Source organism: Ilyonectria robusta (assembly GCF_021365365.1).
Source record: "Ilyonectria robusta strain PMI_751 chromosome Unknown BGZ61scaffold_7, whole genome shotgun sequence".
In the NCBI taxonomy this organism is placed as follows: Eukaryota; Fungi; Ascomycota; class Sordariomycetes; order Hypocreales; family Nectriaceae; genus Ilyonectria; species Ilyonectria robusta.
In genome coordinates this window covers 195,861-217,155 of record NW_025764441.1, presented here as the reverse complement: position 1 = coordinate 217,155, position 21,295 = coordinate 195,861, and the positions used below count along the sequence as shown (strand labels likewise).

Genomic DNA, 21,295 nt, shown 5'->3' with positions numbered 1-21,295 from the left:
CATGCCCAGTACCGGTGTGACTCGCCTCTATTGACACATCAACAACTGCCCGACTCTGCCTTGGCATCTCTGATGGCAAGGCTTCATTCGGTCAGGAATCAGCCCAATGCAACTGGGCGCTCCGTATCTGGCAAACGACCAGAAAGCCACGACGGATTTGAAAACAGCTATGGTAGCTCAGGAGAAGGCCGTAAGGCGGAGTAACAGCAAGCCGCGATGGCGTTTGTTGGCGCCGACTGGCGCCGGGTGGGTAGCGCCACCGGCAACACACATTCAGTTAAGTCACACACCAGCGGTTAGAAGACAGCGGTTGGCGTTATGCACATTGTCGGCATAGCAATGTATATAATATGGCGTGCATAACATGCAGTAGCTTGAGGGGATCAACACTGGTCGAATACATACCTACCTGTAAGCGCTTTAAGTGCCAATTGGAGAGCGCCAGCCCTACGAAAATAAATGTGATAGATGTAGTATCAACACCCATGATAATATCACTCATCTGCCGAATCTAACAAGGGAGTAAGCATTCGCCATCAATGTCAAACAGTGACAGCCAAATCCCCGCGGCAGTGCTCCAGATGCCATCAGCGGGCTCTCACAGGCACGAGCTCTGTGCCTGGAGGTGCCAATGCAATCCCCTGACCTGAGAGTACGGGCCGTCTCTGATTGGCTACCAGAATGGCCCTCATCCCTTCTTATCCGTCCTCCCCCCCTGGTCTCGCTTCCTGTTCCCTGTTGCCCACGCAGACAGGGGTATGACCGCGGAATTCTTGACACCCGAAAAGCCTTTTGGGGCTGACAAGTGAAAAGCCCGTGGCGTCGGCTTTCCCATGGCAAAATGGTTCGACAACGCCATGCAGCAGTCGTCCCTGCAGAGTCCTACGCGTGGGCGGCGCAGAATACGACCCTTTTGGGTAGTTGACTCAGTGAGCCTCTCCCGCTCTGAGATGAAACAATGAAACGGATCAGTGCGGGCGAGACTTGTACTCAACGTGGTTTGGTTCGGGAGCGACGGCCCACACCGACATGCAGGTCCCGGAGCATTTTCTGCAGTGCTGAGCTTTCCGTCACGCACTACTACCTAGGTACGTACTCCGTAGGTACGTACAGTAGTAAAAACCCCCTATTGTTGATTGTTTTTCATTGCCAGCAAGCTAGTGGTGCCCGGTGCTGGGTGTCATTTCCCCATTGCAACCTCACCGTCGCCGGACACCCTAGCGCGGGGTCCAGCTGCCGATAGTGCACCAGGGATTATTCGACCCCCGAGAGCCCACCAACACTCGCCCAATCGCCCACTCGCCCACACTGGCCCAGGCTCCAGCGCACTGGCTGCTACGCGGCGGCAACGCGTCCAGTCTGTCATCCATCCCCCTGGAGGCTGGATTATTAGTTTGCTCATATCTTAGTAATTGGATCAATGGCGGCCGCACTCGTGCATTTCCTGGGTTCCTTCTTACGCGAGATGCGCAAGCCGGCAATCACAAAATGTTTCACTCTCGTAAGCCTGGCGTTGCCAAGTTCCGGCTCCACGTCTTGTGCAGCCTTGTTTGGGTCTCATCCCATGTCTCGCCCAGTGTCTCGCCCAATGTCTCGTCCAGTGTCTCGTCCAATGTCTCAGTCGAAAAATACAAGACGGAGCAACAACATGCTCAGGTTAAAGCAAACAGGTCAAAAGTACCAGATTAAAAGCAGACGGGTTGCTACCTATGTTCATAATCCGTATCCATTCTCAGTATTAGTCTGCATATCTATGGTGTGAATGCACAAATCCGATTGTCCTTTTTTAACCTTTTACGGGGCCAAATTAATACCTCGCCATATGCACCATCCTCGTCTACCGGACAGTTTTCCGGGCATCTTAACGAGAAAATACAGGGAATCCCCCCTGCGCCCCGTGGGGGAGCTCTAATCCTCCAAACATCAGCCCATCCAGGCAGGACTTGGTACTTTGGGTTATGTGTTGGCCTCGCTCGTTATCTACTATGAACGCCTGGCGTATGTACTGCCCATCCTGGCTAACAGCTCAGGGTCGCGGCCTCGCCACAACTGGTAGGCTGGTCCTGGCCCATCTAGCCAAGGACTAGCCAGAAACTTGGTCAGCCTCTCAGCCAGCCTCTCAGCCGCAGCGGCGTGGTGATTTCTTCTCTAGGTTGATGTCCATGCCTTCCTGGTCATCCTTGGCATCCTTGCCATGCTTCCCGGTTCACTCACGTATCCCTGCTCGGGAACTCAACTCGCCAAGCTCCGAGGCCACGAGCGACAAGGGTCCAGAGGAACGGACTGCAACCCCGGTACGTACTATTGCTCGGCTGGTGACGAATGGCGTGCAAGATATGCCCGGTTCGTCAATGGGCCTTGATGGAGCCTAGCTGGGTCGAGACCAAGCTGAATGCAGGGGCCAGGGACATGGTCGACAAGCGCACTGCATTCGGGTCTATTGGGCCCCTCTATTGAGCTTCTCGGCGATAGCCTCTTTGGTGGCCTCCTGGTATCAATGGATCTACAAGCGTTGGCAAACTATCGATTTCGCTGTTCGGAGCAATCCCATTTGGGTCTTCACGCAGCCAGGACACGAACTGACCATGCGATTCTGGGCAATGGCATGTCACGATGGTTGATGCCAATCTGCAAGAATAATGGATTCAAAAACTACATAATATGATAATAGTCCCCTGTTCGGTTGCCCAGGAGCCATCTCGAAAAATCGCCATTGCTGACCCATGCTGTCATTCAAATCGTCATCTATTTCCAAGCCCCCTCAAACTCTACCGCTTATCGAAATTGTACTTTTGTCTGTTGTTACATGGGAACTGTGATGAGGGATGCGGATACGGGGAAGGAAATGGGCTGAACACCACAGGATCACTCCCCCAGGACTCTGAAGGACCAGGAACAGCCCGGACCATGCAAACACAAAATCCTTTTTCCGTGACCCGATCTTCCAGTCGCTCACTCGTTGGTCAAGACGTAGCGGAACCGGGGCTTCCCCGCCTCCATGTCCAGGATCGCCTGGTTGGCCTCAGTCATGGGCCGCAGCTCAACCCACGGCTCGATCTGCTTCTCGGCGGCAAGCTGGAAGAGCTCCTCGATCTCCTTTGGGCTGCCGATCAGCGACCCGACCAGTCGCCGGCGCTGAGGAACCAACGCCCACGCGCTGAGGGGGACGGGTTCTTCGGGGATGCCCACCAGCACGAGTGTGCCGTTGAGGGCGAGCAGGTCAAAGTACTCCTGCAAGGGCATCTGCAAGCCAGAATTAGAGGGGAACGTTGGTCAGCCACGGCGGTCTCGGGAAGCGCAACCCGAGGGGCAGTGGAGTGATAGGAGTGATAGGGAAGAGGGGGATCTGCAGGACCAGACCGAGGGGCGGAAATCCCGGCATCGTACAGCGTAAGCACCGCGCAGGTCGGAGGAATACAGCCTTCATGCAGGGACAAGCCAGCATATATCGGTGATCACATGGGGTTCCAGCCAGTGCTGCGAGTCAGACGTACCTTTGGTGACGATACAGTGCAGATGAGAAGGTCGAGCGAGCTTGCGTGCTTCTTGGACCAGTTCTCGTCGTCGTCGGTCGCAATATACTCGTCCGCGCCGAGCGCCAGCGCCTCGTCCCGCTTACACGCCCGTCGCGAGATGCCCACCACACGGTCGGCGCCCATGGCCTTGGCGATGAGCACGGCAAAGTGGCCCAGGCCGCCGACGCCGACGACGCCGATCCGCTTCCCGGGCCCGGCGCCGAAGACCTTGAGCGGGGAGTACACGGTGACGCCGCCGCAGAGCATCGGCGCCGCGTGCTCGGGCTTCAGGCCGTCGGGGATCTTGATGACAAAGTGCGACGGGCTGCGGTGGTAGACGGCGTATCCCCCGTAAGCCTTGCCGCCGCCGCGGTACGTCGTGTTATATGTTAGATGCATGTCCGAGCAGTAGTTCTCTTCGTCGTGCTCGCATGCGTCGCAGGGGCCGTCGCGGGATCGGCACGAGTCCGTCTGGGCGCCGACTCCCACCCTGTCTCCAACCTTGATATCCCCTTCCGCCTCGGATCCGACCCGGACCGCGATGCCGACAATCTCATGCCCGACCACGCACGGGAAGTCGGTTGGGCCCTGCCAAGTGTCAGCCGTCTATCGACTTCCGATGATGCTCCAAATCCAAGTCGTGCAACATACCCATCCGGCTCGCAGTGTGTGGATGTCGGAACCGCAGATGCCCGAGTGTGTAATTTTGATGTCAACGTCCGTCTCTTCCCATGGCTTTGGCTCGTATTCTTTCCAGACCATGTTTCCCTCTGCAGCTGAAGGGTCTTCACCCATCCAGCCCTCAAAGGTGTAGCCAGTGCCCATCTTGGTGACTCGTGAGTATTCAAGGCAATGATGCCGTCTCTATTTTAAATCAGGAAGTATTCGAATTATTGCTCTCGAGATGATGATGTCCACCTAATGGAACCTTCTTCATCGGTGGGATTCAACTTACTTTATATCACAGCCGTGATCCCGTTCTATTTCAGGCCCAGGTCAGAACAGGCCACCGGCTTCATGCCATACCACGACCAGTCGCCATATCACCAAACTCACACCTTGCTACCAAAACGATGCCCAACCGGCCCCGTCCCGGCCTCCCTAGCATGATCCTGATGAACCGCTCCTTATCTCCACCTGTTCTCGTCGCCGGTCTGCCCTTCATTCATCGTTCACCTTACAACACGCCATGTGGAACCACCGCCCGGCAGAACGCCCGACCACATCGCCCAGGACAGCCGACGCGAGCCCACTATCGTGGGAAATGTCAAGGTGAGATAACGTCACCGTATTCAAGACGCTCGGTGAGTGCGTGGGGGTTTGATGGGATTGGTGGGTTGTCGACCCTTTGTCGACCGGTAAATGTCGGGATGGCGAAAGGACGACGAAAATGAACCGGAACAGACACAGACCTGGTATTCTCCCGTGCTTCTGGAACATGGTCTGTGTTGGGGATGGTCCAAGAGCCGCATGGTGGAGGATGGAGTTGAAGAATTCGCCGTCTCTCCCGACGCTATTACAGCCTACAGGCAGCGTCCTGCCATTTCATATTTGGCAGTATCAAGAAGAAGAATATGAAAGGGACTAATAAACGGGAAGGCTGATGGGATAGAGAATATGCGATGAAGCATCCTCAAGTTGTACACTCACCTTGCATACAGCCAACAGTTAAACACGGTTACTCTCGGAACTCTCCCCTCCCCTTGATGCCCCGGTTGCATTGTCTCCACGTAAATCGACTTTTGGAGAACCCGTAAACGAGAGCAAACCCCGGTGAATGCAGTCCATGAACTTGGGGCAAGACCTGGGTCAAGGTCTGGATCTGGGCGGTGGTGAGGCCATGCCTCGACTCTACACCTTGCTGCGGACGAGTAGGGTGCCATTACCGCAGACCGTGATAACTAGGTCAGTCGACCGGCGCGGTGTGTCCCGTGATTTCTCAAATGTCAGTGGTGCCTCACCGATGTTTTCGGCCATGCCGCGAAGCAGGAGTCTGGTGATGGTGGATCCAGCCCTATCAGACCCAAACAAGGGGACGCGGAACTTGTCGTAAACATTTGCAGCAACGCCCGGCATAATGTTGAGCATGCGAGATGATCAGTTGCAGATAACACGTCCAAACGAGGTGGAGTTTTCGTGTAAGAGCCCTCACTGCCCCCTTTTCGCGATTGGGCAGGTCTGGCTGCCCCTTGCAGATAAAGGGGAAGTTGCGTGATGAAGTTCATGTTTAGGGTCCAGGGTAAACGGGACGTGGATACTCGAGCCTAACTCTCTTTGTTCATCTAGCATAACACAGCAAACTACAAATCCGGGTTTAATTGAGTTGTGGTTACTATTCTTTGGACATTAGTATTTGGTTTCCGATTTTTTGGTTAGATAATATCCAATGATCATATCTTGTCAATCTAGCTGGAAATAATGTGATGTGTTTTAATCCTTGCCTACACTCTCAATTCTATGTGAGGTCCGTGAAGCAAATACAAAGGTTCTACATAATAGCTTCCCTGCTTAGGCTGGCGCATTAACTGATTAATATAGCGGTGACTATTTATCTCATGATTCCCCGATTAAATCAAGAATACAACACGGAAGTTGACCGAGGGGATCGGTGCGTTGATATTGGAGGTGGTAGACCCAGGGTAAGGAGGCGAGGGAGGATGGACCCCAGCCACCTCCACTCTCTCTTGAACGCGCACCATCACCCGTTGTCCGCCCTCACGTCGCGTCAGATCTCAGGCCACGACATACTAAAACACCCCAACTCGTGGTAGTATAAGACTGACCAACAACAGTGACGGTGTTCGAAGCAATGTTGCTTACTCCCCATTCCCAGATGTGGAAGCCGTCGCTCCTCCATGTCGACGATGAGCGCCTGAACGCGTCTCACTACACTAGTGGTTTTTCGTCCTGCTTGAGTTGCCTTGGGTTTCCGCCGAGTTCACCACATCCTTATTATCCACAATATTCTCTGAGCGAGAATAGATTCCGGAGCTTGATGGTTCGCATCACGACCCTGGTGAAGTTCACATCGGTTGTCGACCCTCGAACACGCAGCCTTCCCCCGCCATCTGCATTTTATTCTGTCCGAGCTCTAGTAGAATGTCGACAGCAAAAAACCGTCCTGGGATTGATCGACAGATATCACCATGGAACCCCATGCCAGCACTGTTGCCAACAATATCAATTCGGAGGATCTTAGTGTAGTTATCACCGCCGACGAACGGGCCAAGCAGCTGGTCGTAAAGTAGAGTGGCTTGATTTCGATGTGTGTTCGTGGAAGCTACATAGTAGCGTCTGGTCGAGCTTCGCCTTTCTTCGATATCCCGTGTTATTGTTCATCGCCATTCTCAGAACACGCGAAAGAACGCGCGAACGAAAGTAGGCACCGCACATTTCATAACTATGAGCAGCGTTTCAGTACATATCCTTCGAGCTATACAACGGCCCGGGCGCGTACTAGTAAAATAGCGTATATGATCATACAACTCCGTAAAAAAATAAACGTCATAGGACGTTCAATATAAAGGCGAACGAAACGCGTAAATGGTACCAAGTTTTGTCGAACTTGTTCACCTGCCCTCATATGGCCGGAACAATACCGGGTTTAAACTGCCTATACACGGGATGATATCTCGAAGAATAAACCCCGTGCTTCGGGTCCCCTATCACCTTGTTAGGGAATTCCTTTGCCAGGGGATCATCCAATGAAAGCAAGGGAACACGCCCGCTCCGCTGTGTACGGTCCGTACCTGATGTTGGCTGGTGTCATCTAAAACAGCTGTTAGGGCCTTGACAAATTACCAGTCGCCGTCTTTTCGTATAAGAAGCGCTGGACAAATAGCATAGTGGTAAATTTCTCTTTCTGGATAATGTCAGTGTGGTTTGGGGCCAGTTCGACGTTCCTCCTCCATTCCATATGACCACATTAGAGACTTTCGCCAGTAGCCAATTCACACTACCCACTCTCCTGCGAACCCATTGAATCTTCCCTCCTCGAGATGAGGGGGTTCCATAACCGAAGCTCTCACAACATGCCGATAACAGGCAAGGAATGCCACGCGGATTGCCATCATGTACGAGCATATGGACCCTGACAACTCATATCTTCAGCACATACGACCACAAGCGCTAGAAAATACGGGATCCCGTCCGCTCTCCCTTAGTCAAACTGGCGACCGCTGGAGTAGTAGTCGGGTCGGTGACGACCGGCGAATGCCCGGTGTTGTATGTTTTTTTGTCGTTCTTTTTGCTTCCCGGGTGAATTGGAGGCATATAACGTCAGGTAAAAGGGGAAGAGTCGTGATAACAACATCTGGCTAACCAGGATATTACCCTTTTTGGTATCTCTCGGTCTATTCGCTCCGTTATATGTAGTCTTGAGTCTGATACACCACCTTTTTGAAAACCACAACTACCCATTAAGTGCCGTTCCTCCGTCTTCCTCCACGTGTACTTCTCTCCACATGCCCTCTAAGCACCTTTCTTGTCTCGACCAGACTCCTCTTCTGCTTGCTCTTGGCCTTACCGAGCGTCATGAGGAAGTTCTTCTTGCGCTGCTTCTCTCGGTTGCTTGTGCTCTTGCCCGAAGCCTGAAGCTTGGACTTGTTGATTGCCTGCGTGCTCTTGTGTTCGCCACGATCCGGTCGGCCGTCCTTGGCCAGCTCCACTCTCTCCTCCTTGGTGAGCTTGCGCAGGCGGGATGGGGCCTCGATCTGCTCTGCTGTCAGGCCGTCGTCACGGTGTCGGTCCTCTAGCTCCTTCTGGCGCCTGCGGTGTGTGCCCAGTTTCTTCTCGACCGAAGAAGACATCCGCAGCTCTTGAAGCTTGGCCAGATCCGCTGGAGTCAAAATGGTCGTGGTGGCCAGCTTCGAGATGCGCTCAAGCTCCGCTGCCGCCTCCTCCTCGTCAGTCTTTTCATCTCCAGTCTTTTGCTTCTTTGATGAAGGGCCGTCTTCGTCGTCGGAATGGTCAACGTTGATCCATTCACCAGAATCGCTGCTGTCATCATCAGAGTCCATCTCCCATTCGTCGGATTTAAATCCATCGTCCTCTTCCTCATCACTGCCAGCATTCTCCGGGAGACCCTGGGCAAGTCGCTTCTTCTTCCTCTCATCCTCCTTCCACCTTGCCAAGAGCTCCAGACCCTCGATGCCCCCTTCGTCCTCCTCACCGAACTTGCGTTGATGCTGGAGGCCACTCTTTAGGTTGATAGTGGCATTCTTTCCACGGTCTCGCTTCTTCAGCAGCTCCGCGCCAACCTCTCGGTACAAGGACAACAGACCCTTGGCGGCCATCATGACACCCTTATCCTTACTCTTTCGGTATTGGACTAGATCTTGTAGCAGAGTTTCAGTCATGGTGAGGGGCTGTCGAGCGCAGATCTCGCGGATCGAATTGAGACCAGCGGACGCAACCTCAGACGCAGAGCCTTCGGACACAAACTCGTTGGCGATTTTCTGGACCAAGGGCTCGAGGACATCCGGGGGAACCAGGTTGTGGACGGCCTGGGCCAGCGAAGCCAGGAATGACGTGACGTTTTGTTGGCGGGGAGTGAGGAATTTGATGAACCATGAGTAGAGCGAAACAATAATCAGCTTGTGCAGGCCGACGAGTCGGGTAACCAGCTGGAGCACCAGTAGCTTCGAGTCCAAAGACAGCTTTGCCTTAGTGTTTTGCAGATGCTTAGAAAACAGCTGCTCCGCAAAGTCCTGAGGGTCGTGGAGGAGGTGCAGGGCAGAGAAGTTGAGCGGATGCGGCTTGGTCTTCTTGCGCTCCATTCGCTTGACCTTCTCGACCGCCTTTTCGTAAGCCTTCTTTTGCTTATTTGTCTTCTTGTTGATGCCAATCTGGTGCTTGATCTTGCTGAGATCGACCTCCTCATCACTACTCTCATCCTCCAGGTCCTCTCGCTCTTGGTCTCCACCGAGGAAGAAGCGCACCGCGCCGATGACGACCTTCTCGTTGTCAGACAGACACGCCTCCTTCATAACATCGACGGGCTTCGAATCGGTCCATAGCTGGCGCTTCCACATCTCGCGGGTCAACTTGATGGCCCAGATGGCCCGGGGCGATGTGCGGTCGGCCGTGACGAGGTTGAAGAGGACAGTCTGGATAGTGCGGTTGAGGGGGTGGTTGATGGTCTTGGTGTTGGAGTTTCGCATGTCACTTAGGATCTTCTGGAACAGAGTCGCTCGCAGGGACTTGCTGGGCGATGACACAAGGATGGGGAAGAGTGTGGTTAGAGCCGTGGTCGAATCAATAATATCCTTGCGCCTCAGCAGCATTATACTCGCGGCAATCTTTTCCCGCAGGTCAGGGTGGAGAGAGGCATGATGCTGCGTGAGGATGGTGCTGAGATCATTCGCGAATGACTGTGTCTCCTCCTTGTAGCATTCGGCGACGTGGGCGATCAGGTCGATGATGTTGTGGAAGGACTCGATCGAGTCGGCCGTGGCGGTCGACGGAGACACCAAGAAGATCTCGCGCTGGGACTCATACTGCTCCCACTGCTTCAGGAACTCTTCTTTGTACGATCTAGGCCAGGTTAGCAATGCCTTCCTTGCGGAGCGAGCGCGGCAACGTACCTGGGATCGCGACGGATTTTCTGCTGGAGACTCGCGCTGCAGAGATGTCAGTCAGGGTTGTCCTCTGAAGAAAAAAAAAGGGCACAGTAGGGACGCACAAGTCAGCATCCAGCTTCTCGAGAGCGGCGACCTTGCGTTTAACCATGGCGACGTCGCAGATGCTGCAATTGAATATGGTTGTCGGTCGGTGTTCTTATTCGGCGGCTGGGTGGTGGGGGACCGACAGAAAGAAATTTTGAGAAGTTGCAATCCGATAAGATAAGCAACCTTATCGCGAGGCAACGCGGAATGCAGCCGCACCACGGTTCAGGGAATCAACAGCGTATGTTCTGCTTTTTCATAAGAAAAGTATAACGAGGTATAGCCTTCGGAGACATGGGAATCTAGGTGTCTTATAATACCGTGGAATTGGAAGTTTTTAGTTGGAATAAAGAGTCCCAATTAAGCAATTGAGTGTTCGCCATTTGAATGCAAATAGTACATGGACTTGGTATGTTCGCACACCGTAAAACCATGTACCTACATCTAGCATGCACCATTCAGGGCAGCCAGGATTGGGTAACTTATGAACGCAAGTCGACGCGTTATGCGGAAATAAACAATAAAATATAAACATATAGTGCAATATAGCTGTATTAAGAAATACAAAGTGTCTTCATCTCTATATTCCTTTGTTTTCGTTAGTGATATTGTAATTCATTGATAAATTTCCGAGCTGTGCGTGCCAATACTGGTAGAAATTACAGAGTTCTGCGTCTCCAAAACGACGGGAGTCCATTTCACGCCTCTTATTAGTACTCTTTCTCAAACCTCCTTCCTCTTGCCCTTTATTCATTCACATTCATACTCTCTATACTCTCTTTATCGAAGTCCAATGATCAACGGGTTTCGCAAATCACATGTTTAATCCCACGAGCTCATCACCGCACTTTCGCTGTTGCTGTTTAAACTATTTTCTATGTGAGCTCCTGCCTATCATTGTTGAGTCGCAGCCGTATTGCCGACAGTGTATGGGCGAAATTGATTTCTGGTTTGAAAATGCGTGAAGTAACCGTATCAACAACACGAAAGATCGTACCGCCGCCGAGATTCAAGCCTGGCGAAGATCCTTCGATGTCTAGCATGTGACGACCGACTCCTCTAGACAACACACCAAATCGGAAATTTATCCTTACTCTTATTACTTCATGTGCATCTACTCGCGTTGCTAACTCGGAGGCGTCTTGGTTTCACTGGATGGGCCTCTACCCCGCGCAGCACATGTCACATTCTTCCCAACGGGCCTGTACCGTATGTACAATTTAAATGCTGGGAGCAATGTCTACGAGGTTTTCACAGGAAAATGGATCACCAGCTGCTTGTACTGCCTAACATGGACTAGTTGGAAGTCAGCCACTTTCCATTGGCTTAGCTAAACTTGAGGTGTCGAACGACAAGCTTAGAAGCTATCGAAACGAGCCCAACCGCTCACTCGACCAAGGGCCTGGAACAGGTGAGACAGGGGTGATGAGTAGGCAGCAACCTTAACAAGTGTGCGGGCCTGTGAAGCGTGGAACGCCGGATGCCATAAGAAAAGGTTACATGGCATGGCATGGCAGACGAGAGCAGGTCATGCATGGGTACAGGAGCTTGAGCCGACGACGCTAGAGCAAGGCTGTAGACGGGAAGAGGAAAATGAGGGGCATAAAATAAAGCCAGAGAATTATTTCGTTGGTGGGTGTACGAATGCTCAATATTCTTAGTAGACGTCTTGGTCGGCACATCGGGTGTGTGTGCCGGCAAAAGAAAGCATTTGGTGACCTTCAAGTTGAGTCGCAAGACTAGGTGACCAAAGGCCAATCCAATTGAGCTGAATTGGTCATGAGGATGGAAGAGTTTCGCAGTGATATGGTGGTAGGTAGGAGTTGCATTGGGTTACGGCTGTCACGGCGTTCGCAACTCCTCATATGCAGTCTTCACTCCGAGAAGCGAGGGGTCTTGTGGTGCGGCATCGGGTCTCGATGCGACATGCGACGGGCGTCCAGATTTCTCACCACCACCACGAGCGATGGACGGCGTGTCTCGGTGGGCACTCAGGTGAAGAGTCAGCTACATTGCCATTGGCCAATTGCTTTCAGAGTCGCCAGTGTTAAGTGGCCACGGATGGGCCGGATCTGGAAGCCCGAAGCCGAAGGTCTGGGACACGCCCACGCCTGGATGCAGCCCCTGGTCCACTGCCAGGGATAGCCAAGCCTGTGCCGCATCTACTATGTTGACTCCCCCATATGCCGGACGACGACAGCAACGACAATGGAAGACAATCAAAAAGACGGGTTGGGGAGACAGGACAAGCAGGCTGCCTGGGAGTTGTGAGCAAGACTTTGTTGAGAAACCTTGCGACACACACTAGCCCCTATCCCGCGCTTCCGTCAGCGGGAGGCACAGGCACGAGAACCCGGCGCGGGATGGAGGTCTGACAAAACAGCCAACCCCCGGCCAAGCTTTTTTTTCTCGAGGTCATCTGAACAATCGCGAATTTGGTGTACCCGCCGCTGCGCGCAAGGCAACGCAGGGGCGAGGACAACGACGCAGCGCCACCTCGTCTCATCTCACGATGGTTGCAGACACGATAGACGTGGATGGATTGAGGAAAGCCGGCCGGAGGTGAGCGGAGCGACAGCGGTGAGGGTGCGATTTGTGGAGAGCCCGACGGCTGGCGGGGTGGTGGTGGTGGTGCGGATGCAGCTTTCGTGGTGGTGGGCGATCAGTGTCAATCGTGAGTCGTGCGCGTCAAGGAGCTGGAGCTGCAGCCTCTGAGGGTTCTGGATTAGCCCGGGATTTTCATAGCTCGCCAGACATCCCACGGTGGGTGCTGCGACTCAACAAGTTATGTCGGGAGGATGCGAGACATTGGTGAGAGAGAGTCGGGTTGGTGGTACCTGGGGGTGGTGGTGTTGTCGATGCGGGAGAGAGGATGGGGTGAATGGGGTAGAGAGGAGCTTCTCTGTGCTCCGTTCTCCGTTCTCCGTAATCCGGAGAGGGAAATAAAAGACAAGGGTCTCGTTTCTTTTTCCTGTTGCTCTCTGGCTATGGAAACCCCGTGATAGGCGTTGCTGTTTTTCTGACGCGACAGGTGAGAGGTCATCTGGGCAGTTGCTTGTTGCCCCCTCTATCAACATGTCTCCATGTCACCATGTTGCTCAGGCATCTTCGGTGAAGCCGCTCCTCTCGTATTGTCAGATCACATCCTCTCTACCCCTCCCCCCTCCTAAACCGCCGGGAAAATCCATTCCTAATGCTTAGCTTTCCCTTAGATCTATACCCCATAGGTAGGGGAGATCATGACAGATCCCGACGGTTGCAAGCCTACAAGGTGCTTGTCTATGAATGAACTAGCTTCATTGGGCTCTGATAGTCTTCCTCCTACTCCATATCCTTGCATTCGATGGAGACGATTGGCATCGGTCAACAAGCTCTAGGCAGCAGGATTCTGGGAGAAACAGCACCGGTCTAAGCCAAGCGCCTTCGCTTCTCGCCGAGTCTTGGATGCTAGCGGTGGGGGGGGGGGGACAAGATCAACGCAATGTCGGAGATATGGAGTCTTGGGTGCAACACCACCAGCAACAGCGGAATTCTCACGGGTCTCTAGGATCCCTCGAGACGAGCCCACTGAGTCCCCCATGAGCCCCCCAATGAGCCCCTAAAAGGTAGGCCGCCTCAGTGGATCCAGGGGCGATTTAGCGTCGCCGAAGAGCAGGTCCTCGCCACCCCCTCCATCTTTATCACGCTCCATCTTTATCACGAGCTTCTAGAGCTCTGTCTGTCTTGTCTTCCCAGTTTCCAGCCTTGGAGTCTGGAGATGCCCATCAAATCTACTGCCACGCCCCCTCCCTTGTCTTAGCCGCCCTCCTTCCGAGCCCCGTGCCCCGTGCCCCGTGCCCATGCAATGCCCCGCCAAAATAGTGGATTTGGTGGGGGTCGCATGCGATGGCAAACGGCATCTGCTAAGCTCCTGCATGGGCTTTGGTAGCTCCGTCGCGATGTCGATGCTAAACTTGGCCGTGGCGTGTGCATCTGTACGTAGTAGACTGTCTCTTCATATCTGCATTGCTGCAAATCTTGGGCCTTTTCTCTCTTCTCTCCCGCCCTCCCACTTGCTTTTCCCCTCACGAATTGCAGCGCACTCCGAAAGCCTCGCACCCCCCTCACACCTGGGACTCCCACCATCGCGGGGTGACACCCTCCTCTGCGTCTTCTTCCTCTTTCGGAATCACCTCGACGAATCTAGAGGTACATAGTTTCGGCAATAAAAGTATCGACTATTCTGTACGCCACCAGATTAGCCGCCATGTACTCGTACAATAAGCCTATTAAGGCTATGGAGTGAGTCTTGCCTTTTTACCCTCCGTCACCCCTCCGTCTTCACTCTCCGTCTTTCACCTCTTCACTCCGTTTCCTGCTCCGTTCATCTACCTAGAATTAAACTGACAAGCCGTTTCTTTTTGCAATGGACAGGCCCCAGAACGTCTTGGTATGTCATCCCGATCCTCTGGCCCTCCGCCGCCCTCCAATTCCTCGAGCCACAATCGCCGTTGGAAATGTGGCGGCGGCAGGCAGAGAGCTTCGAGCCTTCATTGACTGATCATTTCCTTCTGTACAGGACTACTACATCGGTGTTGATGTTGGCACCGGCTCTGCCCGCGCCTGTATCATCGACGAGACGGGCGACATCAAGGCTTTGGCCTCGGAGAACATCAAGCTATGGCAGCCCGAGAATGGCTACTATGTGCGTCTCTTCACTTCAATATCACAGGGCCTCGCTGACCTTTCCTCTCCAGGAGCAATCCACTACAGACATCTGGCAATGCATCTGCGAATGTGTTCGTCGTGTCGTGAGCGAGTCGGCCGTTGACCCCAACATAATCAAGGGCATTGGCTTCGACGCCACATGCTCCCTTGCTGTCTTCACCCATGACACCGACGAGCCCATGCCCGTGACTGGCCCCGACTTCGCAAACGATGGCAATGACCGCAACGTCATCCTGTGGCTCGATCACCGACCTGTCAACGAGACCGAGAAGATCAACGCCACCGAGCACAAGCTGCTCAAGTATGTCGGTGGCAAGATGAGCATTGAGATGGAGATCCCCAAGGTTCTCTGGCTCAAGAACAACATGCCTCCCGACGTCTTTGACCGATGCAAGTTCTACGATCTTGCCGATGCCCTGACTCACCTGGCGACGGGCAATGAGACCCGCAGTTACTGCAGCGTCGTCTGCAAACAGGGCTACGTCCCTGTTGGCGTCGACGGCAGCGTCAAGGGCTGGCAGGATGACTTTTACGATGAGATTGGCCTCAGCGACCTGAAGAAGGATGAATTCAAGCGCATGGGTGGCGTCGACGGGGTGGTGAGCCTATTTTCTTCCCTCTCATTCAGCGCATGCCTCTTTCCCGCACGCGTTCGTTAGGAACTGATGAAGCTAACAATTATCTCTTCCAGAACGGAGCCTACGTCAGTGCTGGTGAGCCCGTTGGCACCCTGAGCCGACAGGCTGCTTATCAGCTCGGTCTTCCCATGGGCATTCCCGTCGGAAGTGGTGTCATTGATGCGTATGCTGGCTGGATCGGAACCGTTGGCGCTAAGGTCGACCTCGGTGATGATGAGCTCAACGCCAATGTGCCTCACAACGATTTGTCCCAGGCCTTCACCCGTCTGGCTGCCGTTGCCGGTACCTCTACCTGCCACCTGGCCCTCTCCAAGGAGCCCGTCTTTGTGCCGGGCGTCTGGGGCCCTTACCGAGATGTCTTGCTGCCCGAATACTGGATGGCTGAAGGTGGCCAGTCAGCCACCGGTGAGCTGTTGAGGCACATGCTGGACATCCACCCTGCCTACACCGAGACTTGCGCTCTAGCCAAGGCTGAAGATAAGCACATCTACGACTTCCTCAACGCCCACTTGGAGGGCATGGCCGAGAACAACAATGCACCTTCCGTCTCGTACTTGGGTCGTCATCTCTTCTTCTATGGCGACTTGTGGGGCAACCGCTCTCCCATTGCCGACCCCAACATGAAGGGTTGCATGATTGGAATCGATAGCGACAAGAGCACCGACAACATGGCCCTTTGGTACTATGCTACCATGGAGTTCATTGCCATGCAGACGCGCCAAATCATTGAGCAGATGAACAATGCTGGCCATGAAATTTCCTCCATCTTCATGTCCGGTTCTCAATGCCAGAACGCGGTCTTGATGGCCCTCCTAGCCACCACCTGTGGCATGCCTGTACTCATTCCCCGTTATGTCAACGCCGCCGTTGTCCACGGCGCCGCCATGCTCGGCGCCAAGGCTGCGAGCCACCACAAGGAGGACGGAAGTGAGCCTGAGACGCTTTGGAACATCATGGACCGGATGAGCAAGCGCGGTCGCTTGGTTGAGCCCAATGACGACCCCGGTGAGAAGTCGCTGCTCGATGCAAAGTACGAGGTGTTCTTGGACATGTGCAAGACGCAGCAGCAGTACAGGAGCAAGGTGGACAAGGCCATTGCCACTTGGGGTGCTGAGTTTGGCGCGTAAATGGATTACCCGAACGCAGGTGGGACAAAGGATCTGGCAATTGGGGCCAGGTCTTGGTATATAATCGTAATGAGTGCATGTGTCGTGACTAAGCGAGTCGGTAAAAATAGAGGGAGTTTTTGATTCAATTCTGGAGTCGAATTGCTCGCTTTCGTCTTCATGTGATGAATTACCTGGTCATGAGTGGTCATGAGTCTGGATCGATGTGAATGGTGATGATGGTGCTGGTTGGTGGAGACGCGGAGTTGTGCCTGGCGTTGCCTGGCAGCATCTCGCGGTGCTGATTGGTTCAAGCTCCCAACCCAAACATGCAGCCTTGCAATCGTCCCAAAATTCTGGACAAAGCGCGACCATCGAACTCGTCCACCGACTTCTCTTCCTCTCTTGCGCGAGCAGTCAGGATTCCGTCGGCACCGCAATTCGCTCTCTCGCCGCTTGCTCGCTTGGTTTCGCGGCCTCTACGCGCAATCACTCGCACTCACCATGTCTCTCTTCGGCCAGGCGGCTGGCAACACGTCCGGCGGCCTTGGAGGCTCGCTGTTCGGCGGACCGACCCAGAATCAACAGGCCGGCGCTACAGGAGGAGGGCTCTTTGGCCAGTCGACGACACAGAATCAACAGCAGGCGGGTACCACGGGCGGAGGACTGTTTGGCGGGCTCGGTGCGAACAAGCCTGCCACGGGTGGGTTGTTCGGCCAGCAACAGCAGCAGGCCCAGCCTCAGACCGGTACGACAGGCGGATTATTCGGACAGTCGACGACGCAGCAGCCCGCAACGACGGGAATGGGGCTCTTCGGCCAGCCCGCCCAGGGCACTCCGACGCCGACCACAGGCGGCTTGTTCGGCAACCAGCAGCAGCAACAGACACAGCAGAAGCCATCTCTCTTTGGCGCCTCGATGGCCCAACCCGCCGCGACCGGATTTTCGACCGCAAAGCCCTCCCTATTCGGCGCCACGAACACTACACAGCAGCAGCCTCAGATGAACTCAGCCTTGGGAGGAAGCACTATGGTGCCCGGAGGGAGCTTGTTCGCAAGCCAGGGCGCAGGCTTAATGGGAGGGAGTCTGTTTGCTGGTCCGACCTCTGGTGGCCAATCGCAGGCCCAGTCACAGCCTGCCGGCGCCTACTTCGACAGTCTTTTCGCCAAGAGCCAGAAGGCGGAGGGCAAAACCAACACAGAGGATCTCCCCAGCCTTGAGCTGGGCCTGGGCGACTTGCGCCATCGGCTGAGGAAGCTGCAGGCCAAGCCCAACGAGAAGCCCTTGGACGGCAAGGCCCATTACCTTCTTGCCGCCTCTGGAGTCGACCCCGGAAATGCTGCCAAGGATCTCGGCATGCTCGATGTCCAGGGTGGACGAGTTGAGCAAGCAACCCGAGGCTACGCCCCCAACGAGGTCGACGTCGAGACCTACCTATCAAACCTCCAAACGAAGACAACTCTCAGCATGATTGCTGACGGACTTGACCGATCGGTTCGTGACTTCGACAATTTCCTCGAGGATAACGTCACCATGGAGTGGGAGGCGCAGCGAAAGCGTATCTACCAGCACTTTGGCATCAAACCCCGCGAGGAGACGACGGCGCCTGGCCGTGAGGCCCAGAGCGGGTTTGGTCGCTCGAAGAGGAGCAAGGCTCAGGGCTCCACACCGCGATCTGGCAAGGCCAGCGTGTTGGGCAGGTCGACGATGCAGCGCTCCGTCATTGGCAACCCCAGCCGAATCGGTGCGCATCAGTCAGACTTTTCCGACGTCGACCGATCCTCTGAGTCCTCCGGAATGCTTGACGGCCGTGTCTCTTCCGATGACCGGGTTCTCCGCGAGAGGCAAGGACGGTTGTCTGAGAAGATCCGCACTCTCAACACAGCCCGTCTGCTGAAGCGACCCTATCCCATCCTCTCAGAGTTGGCGGCCGTGGAGCGAAAGTCCCACGACCCCCATGCTCCCCATGTCGTGGAGGCGTACTTGGCGGTCATGGAGATTGTTGGCGAGAACCCTGAGGCCGAAACGACGCTCGGCAATGCGACGGCCAAGGAACGTGAATTCGCCCCCATATATCTGGACGAGAACCCCAACTCGTCAAACTCGGTTGAGATGAGAAAGCGAATCCTCACGGGTGCAAACAAGTTCCTCGAGAAGCAGTTCCTTCGTGAAGTTGAGTCTCTCATTGCCAAGCACCCGCACGAAGCGAAGCTGGGTGGTCTCCCCGACATCGTCAGCAAGATCAAGGCGTACATCCGGTTGCGATCTGCGCGCAAGGACTTGGTACCTGACAACACGGAGCTGCAACAGACTCCTTCCGGCGAGTACGTGTGGGCTATTGTCTTCTACCTACTCCGCTCAGGACATATCAACGAGGCGGCCAAGTATGTCAACGACAACCAGCAACCGTTCAAGAGCATCGACCGGACGTTCCCAACCTACCTAAACAACTACGCAGCCAGCGAGGACCGACGAATCAGCGGCAGGAAGATGATCGACCGTTGCACAAACGAGTATATCCAGCGATCACGAAACGCTCCTGATAACACCATCGACCCCTTCCGCATGGCATGCTACAAGGTGATTGGACGTATCGAACTGAGCAACCGCAACCTCGAGGGACTGAACACAGACATCAACGACTGGATCTGGCTACAGTTCAATCTGGCAAGAGAGGGCGATAAAACAATCGAGATGGCCGGCGAGTCGTACGGTCTGGCGGAGCTGCAATCGAGCATCCGAGAGATTGGCCTGAAACACTTCCCCAAGGCCAACTCGGAGGACTCTAATGGCAGCTTCGGTATGTTCTTTTACCTTCAGATCCTATCGGGTATGTTTGAAGATGCCATCGCCTACCTGTATCCCTTCTCCTACGTCGACGCCGTGCATTTCGGTCTCGCGCTCGCCTTCTATGGCCTGCTGCGACCTAGCGACGCCGTTTCTCCATCCAACGACCTACGCAGCTACAGCACCAAGAACCTGCCTCAGATCAACTTTGGCCGGATGATTGGCTACTACACCCGTGATTTCAGAGCTGCGGATGTGGTATCGGCGGTGGACTACCTGACCCTGATCTGCCTAAACCAGGACCTTGGTGGTGAGGCCGGTCAGCGACACGGCAGCCTCTGTCACGAGGCGCTCCGGGAGCTGGTTTTGGAGACGAGAGAGTTTAGCAAATTGATCGGCGACATTCGACCAGATGGGCGACGGATCCGCGGCATCATCGAAGAGCGTGGCTCTCTTATGGGTCTCGATGCTGAAGATGACTTTGTCAACACTGTGACGCTGCAAGCAGCTAGCTTTGCGGACGAGAACGGGCGAACAACGGACTCTGTGCTGCTGTACCATCTGGCGGGTGAGTACGACACAGTTGTAGCCATTGTCAGCCGGGCTCTGAGCGAGGCCATCTCGCTGGAGATTGGAGAGGACCCTATGCGTCTGATGCCAGTCAAGCCGCGGGCGGGCGGGCAGGAGGCTGAGGCGGGCAGCAGCCTCAGCCTGGCAGCCATTGACGACCCCGTGGAGCTGGCCAAGACGATGATGTCCATGTACGAGCGGGACGCCATGTTCTACAGAAGGATCCAGGACCAAAACAAGGTGGCGTGCCGAGTGCTGCTGGAGATGAGCAGCATCAAGAGTCTGGTAGAGGTTGGCCAATGGGCGCAGTGCCTCGACGTAAGTCATAACCCTGATTAGACTCAGTCATACAGACATGGATTGCTAACGGTTGACCTAGAAAATCCGAGGCCTCGAGATCCTTCCCCTGGATGCCGTGGGCGATGCCAGCCTGATCCGAGCCTATGCGTCCAAGTTCTCTGGGCTGTCGCAGCCCGTGTCGATCAACGTGCCAAACCTGCTGATGTGGACAATTATCTGCTGTGTGCGACAGAAGGAGCAGCTCACCAACGGGCAGTTTAGTGGCAACGAGGGCACCCGACGAATGATGGTGGAGCAGCTGAAGCAGATGACTCTGGACTTGACGACGTATACAAGCCAGCTGCGGTACCGGTTCCCACCGCATCTACACGAAGCTCTGGCGAGGGCTTCGGCGGAATAAGCCGTTCCTCGAGCTGGGAAATGACAAGTGGTTTTGTACGTACGTTGGTTAGGACTTGCATGTGTGAGTTGATTGGCTGGGGATAGTGGCGCCGAGATGGCTCGGGGCTGAGACAGGAAACGAGGGACCGCGACGAGACAAGTCTGGAAAAGGCATGGAAGCGGCCGGGCAGGCAATACTTGGGACGATGAGCGAAGGGAGGACGGTGGAAGTGTACTGGAATACGTAGATCAAAGATGCCAAGAGTGGATTCAAATAATTGGAACATATCAAGATGGATACCGGATGCAGGATCGAGCATTCGGAAAAGATGCCGGGTCGAGACGTGAGACACGTGGCGCCAATCCCTGGCACATGCAGGGTTGCAATTAGGAGTAGCTTAGTGAAGAATGATTTCCTTTTAGGTTTCTGGGTCGGCGAGACTGGAATGTTTGGCGTGATCCTGGGAGGGCATTCGGGGGGCTGATATTGCATGGGAGAGTGGCATGGGAGGATGGACGAGGTTCTGGATTGAGCGAGGGCGCGCGTCGAGACCTGGATCGGGCCTGGACCCATGGATGCATATTAATAGCATCGGTGGCTGCAGGAGAAGGGCATTGTCGGTTTA

At 54.6% G+C, this 21,295-nt stretch overlaps 4 protein-coding genes across 4 annotated transcripts; 2 read left to right on the top strand and 2 right to left on the bottom strand.

Moving 5' to 3' along the window:
* Window positions 1–2,838: 2,838 nt before the first annotated feature.
* Window positions 2,839–4,464, bottom strand: BGZ61DRAFT_207326 (chaperonin 10-like protein). Its single transcript, XM_046237973.1, has 3 exons — window positions 4,167–4,464; window positions 3,495–4,103; window positions 2,839–3,243 (listed from the first exon to the last, which is right to left on the bottom strand). The coding sequence occupies exons 1-3, from the start codon at window positions 4,338–4,340 to the stop codon at window positions 2,953–2,955; spliced, it is 1,074 nt and encodes a 357-aa protein (XP_046105833.1). The 5' UTR covers window positions 4,341–4,464; the 3' UTR covers window positions 2,839–2,952.
* Window positions 4,465–7,627: 3,163 nt separating this feature from the next.
* BGZ61DRAFT_387328 (SDA1-domain-containing protein) lies at window positions 7,628–10,314 on the bottom strand. Its single transcript, XM_046242758.1, has 3 exons — window positions 10,198–10,314; window positions 10,100–10,135; window positions 7,628–10,049 (listed from the first exon to the last, which is right to left on the bottom strand). Exons 1-3 carry the CDS (start codon window positions 10,242–10,244, stop codon window positions 7,934–7,936), a joined length of 2,199 nt encoding a protein of 732 aa, XP_046105832.1. The 5' UTR covers window positions 10,245–10,314; the 3' UTR covers window positions 7,628–7,933.
* Window positions 10,315–14,585: 4,271 nt separating this feature from the next.
* Window positions 14,586–16,652, top strand: BGZ61DRAFT_530832 (uncharacterized protein; the record flags this gene model as incomplete). Its single annotated transcript, XM_046253617.1, has 4 exons — window positions 14,586–14,609; window positions 14,739–14,864; window positions 14,917–15,486; window positions 15,579–16,652. 4 exons carry the CDS (start codon window positions 14,586–14,588, stop codon window positions 16,650–16,652), a joined length of 1,794 nt encoding a protein of 597 aa, XP_046105831.1.
* A 483-nt stretch (window positions 16,653–17,135) lies between these two features.
* On the top strand, window positions 17,136–20,688 carry BGZ61DRAFT_530831 (Nup93/Nic96-domain-containing protein; the record flags this gene model as incomplete). The annotated part of the gene is made up of 2 exons (XM_046253616.1): window positions 17,136–20,306; window positions 20,368–20,688. 2 exons carry the CDS (start codon window positions 17,136–17,138, stop codon window positions 20,686–20,688), a joined length of 3,492 nt encoding a protein of 1,163 aa, XP_046105830.1.
* Window positions 20,689–21,295: the final 607 nt, after the last annotated feature.